The 11,104-nt window shown below is 38.6% G+C and overlaps 1 protein-coding gene across 1 annotated transcript; it reads left to right on the forward strand.

The window, feature by feature from the left end:
- The first annotated feature begins 7,297 nt into the window (after positions 1 to 7,297).
- On the forward strand, positions 7,298 to 10,864 carry LOC117616174 (probably inactive leucine-rich repeat receptor-like protein kinase At3g28040). Its single transcript, XM_034345407.1, has 2 exons — positions 7,298 to 9,102; positions 9,200 to 10,864. Exons 1-2 carry the CDS (start codon positions 7,550 to 7,552, stop codon positions 10,674 to 10,676), a joined length of 3,030 nt encoding a protein of 1,009 aa, XP_034201298.1. The 5' UTR covers positions 7,298 to 7,549; the 3' UTR covers positions 10,677 to 10,864.
- The last annotated feature ends 240 nt before the right edge of the window (positions 10,865 to 11,104 follow it).

The raw sequence follows: 11,104 nt of genomic DNA on the forward strand, positions 1-11,104 counted from the left end.
GCTCAAGGGGATGACAAGTATGCGCCACCAAGTGGGAATCAGAAGCGTACAAAAATTGGTGTTGGGCATCTAATTGTTAGTGGCATGGATTTTTCTAGTAAGCATAGTTTTTATATCGAGGATTTTGTTGCCAAGGCGAAAGAGACCAGCCTCAAGGGGTCTCCAAGATCTCCCTAATAATTCTCCTATGGAACGTTCGTGGGCTTGGCAACCGATGAACTTTCCTACTATGATGATCTTTCTTCGGAATTTTCTTCAGGCTAAAAGGCCAATCTTGGTCTGCCTTGCTTGTCAGCTGGGGTCTAGATCAAGAAAATTGGAGGTGGTAGTTGGTGTTTGGCTGGATCTGTTATGATCAAGGGTGGATTTATGTCTAGGCAGGGGTGGTGTAAGAACCCAAAACAAAATATCTAAAAAGTAAGGAAAATATCTTTTTTGCAAAAAGACAAGTTTGCCCTCGCATATTTTAATGGGGGAAAATTTGGACTTTTTAATCGAGAAAGAATTTGAGAATTTCTCTTATGCCATTGCGTAGAGCGCTGCGAAACGAGTCCGTAGACACGGAGTAGACCCGAATCGGAGCCATAACGAAGAAGATGTGGTCTAAAAACCGCGAAGGGCAAAATGGTAATTTGGTCAAAAAGTCAGACTTTTTACACCCCTCTCTCTCTCTCTCCCGTCACTTCTCTCTCTTCCCTCTCTCTCCCTCGCGTCGCACCTATGCCTTGCGCCCGTTCGACTTCCAGGCGACGGCCCAGCCACCACAGGCCGAGCCGATCTCCGACGTGGGTACCTACGGGTCCGCCTCCGTGTCGCCGTCAAGACCTGACCGACCTCCACCACGGGGCCGCCCTGAGTTGGCTGGAAAACCATGTTTTCCGACGGAGGTTCCTTCGAAGCCACCCGAACTTCCAGCTCAAAATTCTCCTTCGTTTCTCCACCAAATCGATCGAGTAAGGCACCAGGAGCCCGACAGGACACATAAGAGAACTTCAAGAGGTCCAACTAGCTCGGACCATCAGTGAGTGGACTTCCTTTCATAAATTATTTTATATAAATATGTTATATAGAGGATTTCTATAAGTTAGATTTCATAAGTGATTTTATATAGATTTTATCTAAATGAGTTTTATAAAGGAGTTTATTTGAATAAATTTATTTATTTGATCTTGAGTAAACCTTATTGTGGTTTCGAACATGATTAGTACAGTAATAGTTTTATAAATATGTGCTGCTTATTTACCAGTTATAGAAACAGAGTTTGAGATTGGAATCAGTTGAAATAGCAGCACAATTTGAGATTTCAGTTATTAATCAGATTTTCTTTTTCTAAAGGAATTTATTTTAAACCCACCTCGTACCCATTTTCTTTGGTGATTACCCACAGTTGGACCGATGTCTACGGACATCCAGTCTGATTTCAGTTATGTCAGTGCACTTGACTTTGCCTCACGAGTTTCGGGGACGCTCGGACCGTGAGTGCCAGGATTTGCGGCTCGGCAGACTTGGTGTCCCGAGACCTGCCAGATTGCGGCTCGGCTGACTCTGTGTCCCCGAGACCTGCCAGGATTGCGGATCAGGCTGACTACGGTCCCCTGTATCTTGCCAGAGCGGCTCGAGGCGACTTGGTGTCATCGAGACCTGCCGGCGGATCAGGCTGATCATAGTCCCCTGATTTCGCCAGTTTGCGGCTCAGGTAGACTGCGTGGCGCCCGAGACCTGCCAGGGGAATTGACGGATATGACAGGGGTACAAATAGGTGGTATTTTCAAAGGATTTTGAGTTTTCTTTTATTCAAGGATGACTTTCAGTTATTTTATATCGGTTTTTTAGTATTTGCACATTTATATCTTTATATCTTTATTCGGTTATACTAGTTCTTTGATTTCTCCAGGCAGTGATGTCTTTATATATTTGATCGATTATGTAAGTTTATTCATCAGCATACTGATTCATGTTTATAGAATTTCTTATATTGAAATATAGTTAAATTATCGATATCTATATATAAATATCCTTAGTTATTTCAAAACGGGGGTATTATATTCTGGCTTGTTTTTAAGAATTTTATTTTGTCCACTCACAGTTTAAAACTTATTTTTCGCCCCCAGGTCGTAGAAGTGCACAGGATCCACCACCGGGCCACTCATAGCCTCCGCGCTTCAAAGTCAGGTAGAGTTTGTAGAAAAATCCTTGAAAACCCCGTGAACTTTAGAAAATTGCTCTGATATCGAGTTTTAGTGGAAAAACTGAAACTGGCAAATATTGGTTTATCCTATTCTGGCAGTTGGTGTGGATTTGTTGAATGTTTAACAGGTGAAAATTTTTGGGATTGGTCAAAATACAGGGGAGACTCTGCCGAATTTTCGGCAGAAGTCTAAAGGAATTTTAAAGGGAAGTTGACGTAAGAAGGGTAAAAAGGTCCCTTGTGCCCGACATTCGCCAGGTGTCGGACACGCACAGGACTTGGCTCGAATTCCAAAGTGGAAATTGGGTCGGGTCCTGTTAGGTGGGCTCCAGCCTAGGGGAAGAGTTTTAGTATTAAATGTGGTTTAAATTTTATAAGTTTATTTCTACTCCAATAAATATTAGCCCACTACACCAAATAAATATAATAAACTAATAATAGCTCAATCTAAGTAAAGTAAATAATAGCTTAGTCCTCTATTTAAAATAAGCCCATTCCTAAAGCATATAGGAAATAATAAACATCAATCCAAACCTATATAAATTTGATTAGAAGCAGAACTCATGTTAAGGCTCTACCAAATTGAGCTATTATATTCGTATTGATATTGGGCTACACCCACAGAGAGCAAACATCAAAAGATTTCTTCTAACCACCCAAAACGCCATATTTGAACCTTGAGAGCCTAGAGGAAATAGCTCTCCTCCTCAAAAAAATTGTACAACCTATCTTTAGTGGGTTCTTTAATGTTGGTAAGTTTTTCTCTTTTTTTATATATTCAATATTCAATTTTAGTTGTTGTTGTTAAGTTTTTATGATTTAGGGTTTGGGTGAAATTTTTTGGAGATTCTTGATATATGTTTTATTTTAACAACTTGAATTATTAATTAGCATATATGATTTTTGGTGTCTAGTATTTCTTGTTATGATATCATGTCACATGATGATAATAGACCGGCAAAGAGAGGAAAAATTATTTATTCATTCTTCAAAAAAAGTGGTAATGATAACAATGATACACCTTCAGCATCTAATGTTGATACTTCAATTCCTAAGAAACTTTCTGAACTCGGATCTCAAGTAGTTGAATCTAAAGAGTTTGATATTGCTTCTTTAGAACGGGATCCTAGGAAATGCATTCCAATTTGTGAAGACCCAATCAATCAACGTGATGAGATTCGAAGGACAAGCTCTTTAAATTTTTTTTTTTTTGCATTCGAACATGTATTTTTGAAGTTGGACAAGTGTTTGATTTGATATTTATTTATATTTTGTACTTCTTTGTGTTATATTTGCTTGTAATGTGACTTTGTTTGATTTATAAAATTTTATTTACATTTTAGTTTCAAGAGAAAAAAAAAAGCTTATAATATATCTCCTTTATATAAAATAAAAAAATTATTTAGCCTACCTTTATAAAAATTCCTGGATCCGTCATTGGTTATGATGCTCACAATATGTTTTTGACTCTGCATGAAAAACTATGATGCTTTCTTTAGATCATAGGAGGCTTTCTTTGACAGTATCTGTTTAGTGATGGGATGTGATTCAATGGTTTTGCGAGTGGGTGATTAGCTGGATCTATTTTGATACCCATAGTACGTTTTTGACTTTACACGAAGAACTATGATGCTTTTTCTAGATCATAGGAGGACTTCTTTGACAGTACCTACGTAGTGATGGGATGTTTTAAGGGTTTTGTGGTTGGGTTTTAGGTTGGTTTGTTTCGTATAAGTTGTTTGACTCTTCTGTCTAGCCAATAGCATGAGTGATACTATTTTCTACTTCGGGATTTTGTTTCTCTAGGAAGGTTTTAACGAGATCGCTGTTAACATACTCTTTCTTACCATGTAATTTTCCTTTCGGCTTAATAAAATACCACCTTTTCTTATTAAAAAATTTTTTAAAAAAAAAAAAAAAAAAAGGTGCAATTAGTGTTATAATATAAGATAAGTATTTATAATTTTTAAAAAAAATAGAAATTCAGGGAAGGGGCATCGATAGTGGTCCTGAACCAGCCCGTTGTCATCCAAAATTACATGATTAAAACTTCAATAGACACCGGCCCAAAAAAAAATTTAAAGAGACAATTATTCAGTTGGTCCTCTTTTAGCTTTCTGCTCCCACAAGTGGGCATGACTCTATCTGTAATGTTAGAGTACCATTCATCTCTCCTGTCGCAGTGGAAGCCCTAAGATTTCAATTTCAAATAAAAGACAGAGGAAGCCCCACTCTTCCATTTCCAATAGTTGGAGTTGGAGTTGGAATTAGACACATGAACGCCTTGACAGACTAGCAATGCAAAGTGAAGGGCCCCACACTGCTTTTGTCTTTGCCCTAAACATGTCCGCAAGCTGCCAAGGGCGTCCCCGTGAACCACAATTTTCATCATGTGAGCCCGGCAGCTGTCTTTCTCACAAGCCACCCATGCATTGCGTTCTTTAGATTTACTCAATTACCTAGCGACCCAATTTTGACTCTTTTTACTCTTTTTCTGGTTCTTGTTAGGGTAACTTAGCACCAACGGACACTCACTAAACATGTCGATATTCCTTTTAATTTAGTCTTTTTGCTGCACGGATTTGAGATTTCATTTATAAATGGCTCGAGATTAATGCGTGGTTTAATTCTTTATATGCCAATTGGCGACTCTTTACAAATTTAATGTGGAATTCTAACATAGCTCTATTATGAACTAATTTTTTCAATAACTTAGTGAGTAATGATTTTTTTAATTAATTATACTATTAAACTGGGTTTCAAATTCATTTAAATTTTGAAAGGACACAAAAGAAAATGAGTAAATCTTTCGTTTATGCCTGTATAAAATTTGAAAGGACTTTGTTTTAAGTAGAGACAGAGTACATGTCGAACGTTGTAATTCATCCCTATATTTTATCAGGCCGAAACAACAGGCATCTTCCAAAGGAATCAATAGTTGGTCAATTAAAAGTTAGTAATAATGACAAATGAATACAACAAGAAACTAGTGTATGTTATATATAACATTAAGTAAGCAGAAAGGAATGAATTACTAGCTTTTGGAACTCTTGTAACATACAAGCATATATGCAACAAATTACACTTAGTTACGTAGGAAATTCTTATCAGGACCAAGTGGGGTCGTTGAGCTTGACGCATGGACAAATTGTTATGACATTATATTAAAATTTAAATATCCGCAAATCAATCGGCAATGAGTAAAGAGGCTTAAAATGTTTGGAGCTCTTAAGTTGACATTTCCGTAATTCGATTCGATGATGTGGGATACTCTCAGCGCTTATGATTGTTGCATGAAGAGGAGGGAGACTTTACAACCCATGTAAATGTTTTGTCAAAGCCATCAATATGCAGACACAGAGAATTAGAGTTTGAAAAGCTGGGAATATTAAACTGAATGATTCTACCAAGTAGTATTCAAACTCTTGCTATTTTTCATGAAAGATGTTTTGCATGTATAGGAATTCACTTTCCCTATCGTAGTACACAATATATTATGTTTGGAAATGGCAGTTGGTTTGGTCCTGCACTGAATTATTATTAGTATTTGAAAGTTGAAACTGGAAAGTGAAGGAACGAGGCAACAAGAAGATGTGGCAAGCGACAAATATAAAGAAAATTGCCTTGGTGTGCGGTTGGCAGGCACATGCTAGTAGAGACCCCAACACCCACGTTTTGGACCATTAATTTCTGCTAAATTGTCTTGGCTTGGGAGTTTTCACACACACTCAGTCCCTTTATTTTATTATTATTTATTTTTCAACATTCTCTCTTTCACATGTTAGGGAATGTATACATATATGGTTATGCAAAGTTGTTATAGATTGTGAATTTAAACCATTAATTATGTTGATTCTTAGCGACCAAGCCATTTGTGATCGCTTCACTTGACTAGGCTTGGGCACGGATTGGTTCGAAACAGTAGAAGGCTCTTCCGTTAACTAAATCAAAGACTTCGGTAGATCATTTTCTATTCCGTTAACCAAACCAAAGACTTCGATAGACTTCGGATCGGTTAATCTAATATTCGGTTCGGATTGGTTCGGTATGCCGGTAGTACCGTAATAAAAACATACTAATAAAAATACAATTTATAATACTTTCACATAACATAAGTTCTTGAACAAATACACCAAATTATCCTTGTAAAATATAAAAATCCAATAGTCTAATTCATGCAAGTATGAAATCAAATAACTTAGTCACTATATCATTCAATAAATACTTAAGATGTACTGGGAGCCACTTGTGTTTGTTGTTGGAATATTTGAGTGTTATTTTTACATAATTATATACATTTATGTAAATGATTTTGACATTTGTTCCACGTTGGGTTCTTTAGTTTTTTATGTTGAATCCAACCATATAAAGAACATAAAATTTGGATCAACGGTTGGAAAATTACAGGTAAAAAACAGGACAAAGGTTGAAACTGGAAAACATAGGAAATTCATAAATTCCTCTATAACCAAAAAGCGCTATAGTACCCGGCTGATAAAGAAGTGATAGAATGGTAATAAAGCAGTGATACAATGTGATAAAGAAGTGATACAACAGTGATAAAGGAGTGAACAAAATGCTGATTGTTGTTATCTTTGATTGTTGTTATCTTTGGTTTCTTGTTTTGTATTTTAATAATATAATAAGTATATATCGGATTGATACGGGTTTCCGTCGGGTTAGGAATATTGTTTCCGTTAACCAAACCAAACATCTTGGTACGGATCGGATCGAAATAATTAAAATTAAAAAATAATTATTTAACCAAACCAAACCAAACCGTCGGTACGGTACAATCGGTAAACGGATTATTCCGATGAGATGCCCACCCCTACACTCGACTATGATGGCTCCACATAGGGCTTGAATAGCCTTCAATTTGGTTTACAAGATTTTAAAAATTGTGTTATTAGCCCCCTCTCCCAAAAAAAATATTTATACAATGGTTTCGTCATGGTTAATTTTTGTCAGAGTATGTGGTAAAATAAGTCTGACAAAAGAAGATCACCCTTTACAATTTTGCCATCCACTCTCTTTTGCGTTTACAAAGGACCATCACACACGAAACTCCCAGTTTCACCCACCATTCCCCATTTCCTCCCACTTTTTTGCCTTTACAAAGGAAACATTACACACCCCATTTGATTTGATATTTAGTATAACCTCTCTCTCTCTCTCTCTCTCGTGAGCTCACAGTGACAAATTAGTTTTCGTCCTTGTAGAGTGCAAAATCTAACAGTCTTCCATGGCAAATTTTTCGAGACGTACGGTGTTTCAGAAGTAGTGTTTCTCTGGCCTACCTAGCTAACCAGCCAGCAAGCAAGCCATTTTCCATAACTTGTAAAACTATTCTACTCAACAATGGCCTCTCTCAGACTCCTACAACATATGCTGCCATCAATATTGATATTGGCTTCTCTGCAAGCCTGCATGGGAGACACAACCGTCCCTGCCCAACTCAACAACGACGTCTTAGGCCTGCTTGTCTTCAAATCCGACCTCCACGACCCTTCCTCCTATCTCGCTTCGTGGAACGAAGATGATGATTCCCCATGTTCTTGGGACTTTGTACAGTGCAATCCAGCCACTGGAAGGGTCTCTCAGCTGTCCCTTGAAGGCTTAGGCTTATTGGGAAGAATTGGTAAGGGGCTTCAAAACTTGCAGCATTTGAAAGTCTTGTCTTTGTCCAACAACAATTTCAGTGGTGACGTTAGCACAGAGAAGCTTGCTCTGCCTCCCAATCTTGAAAGCCTTAATTTGAGCCGCAACAGTCTCTCAGGTCTCCTTCCCACTGCTCTTGTCAACATGAGTTCCATAAAGTTTCTTGATCTTTCTGAGAATTCACTCTCAGGACCCCTCCCTGATGATCTGTTTGATAACTGTTTTTCGCTTCGGTACCTCTCCTTATCTGGAAATTTGCTTCAAGGACCTTTGCCTAGTACACTGCCTAGATGTTCTGTTTTGAATGGCCTCAATCTCTCCAATAACCATTTCTCCGGTAACCCGGATTTCGCTTCTGGGATTTGGTCTTTGAAGAGATTGCGTACTTTAGATTTTTCAAACAATGCTTTTTCTGGGTCTGCGCCACAAGGGATATCAGCCTTACACAACTTGAAAGTGCTTCTATTGCAGGGCAATGACTTCTCTGGGCCAGTCCCTGCTGATATAGGACTATGTCCCCACTTGGGTAGGGTTGATCTCAGCTATAATCTTTTCACTGGTGCATTACCAGACTCACTTCAGAGGTTAAATTCTTTGACATTTTTCAGTCTGTCTGATAACATGTTTACTGGTGATTTTCCTCAATGGATTGGTAACATGAGCAGCCTCAAGTATTTGGACTTCTCAAACAATGGCTTCACAGGCAGCCTCCCAGCCTCAATAGGTGACCTGAAATCACTCAGTTATTTGAGTTTGTCCAACAACAAACTTGTTGGTGCCATTCCATTGTCTCTTGCTTACTGCAATGAGTTGTCCGTGATTCGGTTGAGGGATAACAGCTTCAGTGGAAGCATACCAGAGGGTTTGTTTGATCTGGGGTTGGAAGAAATACACTTTTCCCAAATGGGACTTACAGGTTCTATTCCACCGGGTTCGAGTAGACTGTTTGAATCTTTGAAGATGTTGGATCTGTCAAGGAACAATCTCAAGGGAAATATTCCAGCAGAAGTGGGACTTTTCTCCAACTTGAGGTACTTGAATTTGTCATGGAACAATCTTCAGTCAAGGATGCCTCCAGAGCTTGGCTTCTTTCAGAACCTAACAGTGCTAGATCTTCGAAACAGTGCCTTATTCGGCTCAATCCCAGGGGATATATGTGATTCAGGAAGTTTGGGAATTCTCCAATTGGACGGAAATTCATTGAATGGCCCCATTCCTAATGAGATTGGGAACTGCTCATCTCTCTATTTGATGTAAGTCCGATCACCTCCTTTTCTTATTTCTTCTCAAATATCTGTGTTTTATTAATTTGAACTGTACTAATTGTGATAGTTTTTTTGTTTGTTGTAGGAGCTTATCCCACAACAATTTAAGTGGTCTTATTCCTAAATCCATTTCAAAGTTAAACAAGCTCAAGATTCTTAAATTAGAGTACAATGAGTTGAGTGGAGAGATACCACAAGAGCTTGGAAGACTGGAAAATCTTCTTGCTGTTAACATATCTTATAACAGGTTAGTAGGGAGGCTTCCTGTTGGGAGTGTATTTCAGAGCTTGGATCAAACTGCTTTGCAAGGAAATTTGGGTATTTGTTCACCATTGTTAAAGGGGCCATGTACAATGAATGTACCAAAACCCCTTGTTCTTGATCCAAATGCCTACAACAACCAAATGGGTGGTCATAGACACCGTGATGAATCTCCAATGTCAACAACAGACCGTCACCACATGTTCCTGAGCATATCTGCTATTGTGGCAATTTCAGCTGCTACACTGATTGTTGTTGGTGTAATTATTATTAGCCTTCTAAATGTATCTGCAAGGAGGCGGCCTGCATTTGTGGAAACTGCCTTGGAAAGCATGTGTTCAAGCTCTTCGCGATCCAGTAGTTTGGCCTCAGGGAAGCTCATTCTATTTGACTCAAGGTCATCCCCGGAATGGATTAGCAGTCCGGAATCACTACTTAACAAGGCCTCAGAGATCGGTGAGGGAGTCTTTGGAACAGTTTACAAAATCCCACTTGGAGTTCAGGGAAGAGTAGTAGCAATCAAAAAGCTGGTCACATCAAATATAATCCAATGCCTTGAAGATTTTGACAGAGAGGTTAGAATTCTGGGAAAAGCAAGGCATCCAAATCTAATAGCCCTGAAAGGATACTATTGGACTCCACAGATGCAGCTTCTGGTAACAGAGTTTGCCACCAATGGCAGCCTACAATCCAAACTCCATGAAAGGCTTCCTTCGACTCCACCACTTTCATGGGCTAATAGATTCAAAATTTTGCTTGGCACAGCAAAGGGACTTGCCCACTTGCATCATTCGTACCGCCCTCCAATCATTCACTACAACATAAAACCAAGTAACATCTTGCTTGATGAGAATTACAACCCAAAGATTTCAGATTTTGCACTGGTAAGGCTTCTAACAAAGATCGACCAGCACGTAGTGAGTAACAGATTTCAGACTGCACTGGGTTATGTGGCACCAGAATTAGCATGCCAGAGCTTAAGGGTCAATGAAAAATGTGATGTATATGGTTTTGGTGTATTGATCCTTGAGCTTGTGACTGGTAGAAGGCCTGTGGAGTATGGGGAGGACAATGTTGTAATATTGACTGACCATGTTAGGGTTTTGCTTGAGCAAGGCAATGTGTTGGGGTGCATTGATTTAAGCTTGGGTGAGTATCCAGAAGATGAAGTCCTACCAGTGCTCAAGTTGGCCTTGGTTTGCACCTCTCAGATACCATCATGCAGGCCTACCATGGCAGAAGTGGTTCAAATTATGCAGATTATCAAGACCCCAATTCCATACACATTGGAGGCTTTCTAATTTCTAAGTGCATTTCAATGTTTGCTTGACTTCAACAACAAAGAGATTTGCCCTCCAACTTGTAATTTCTTACTAGTTTCTATGTGGATTGACAGGGAACTGCTCTACTTGTTAATTGTGGTTTTTTCTCACCTACAGTTACCAGATTTTCCTGCGTGCTAAATTGAATATGAGCATATATTGTGACATCCCTTTTTCTTTGTGGTTTTTTTTTAAACTTTTGTATTCATTCAAATTTTCAAAGTGGTAATGGAACTATCATATGCTTTCAAATTGAATGATTTGATTTGTTTCAGATGAGTGGTTCTGATAAATGAATGGTTTGAAAACTCTGGAAAAGGTATATGATTCAAGAAAATTGGTTTAGAATTCTTGCACCTCAAGAAAATGTTGCACCGGACAAAGAAAATTCCCGTGCGCTTGGCCCC

Source organism: Prunus dulcis, chromosome 1 (assembly GCF_902201215.1).
Source record: "Prunus dulcis chromosome 1, ALMONDv2, whole genome shotgun sequence".
Lineage (NCBI taxonomy): Eukaryota > Viridiplantae > Streptophyta > Magnoliopsida > Rosales > Rosaceae > Prunus > Prunus dulcis.

What these genes read in the sequence shown, in the direction of transcription:
- LOC117616174 (XM_034345407.1), top strand. Translation starts at nt 7,550, where the DNA reads ATGGCCTCTCTCAGACTCCTACAACATATGCTGCCATCAATATTGATA. An exon ending in TGCTCATCTCTCTATTTGAT is followed by an intron (nt 9,103 to 9,199) that starts GTAAGTCCGATC and finishes TGTTTGTTGTAG; the next exon opens with GAGCTTATCCCACAACAATT.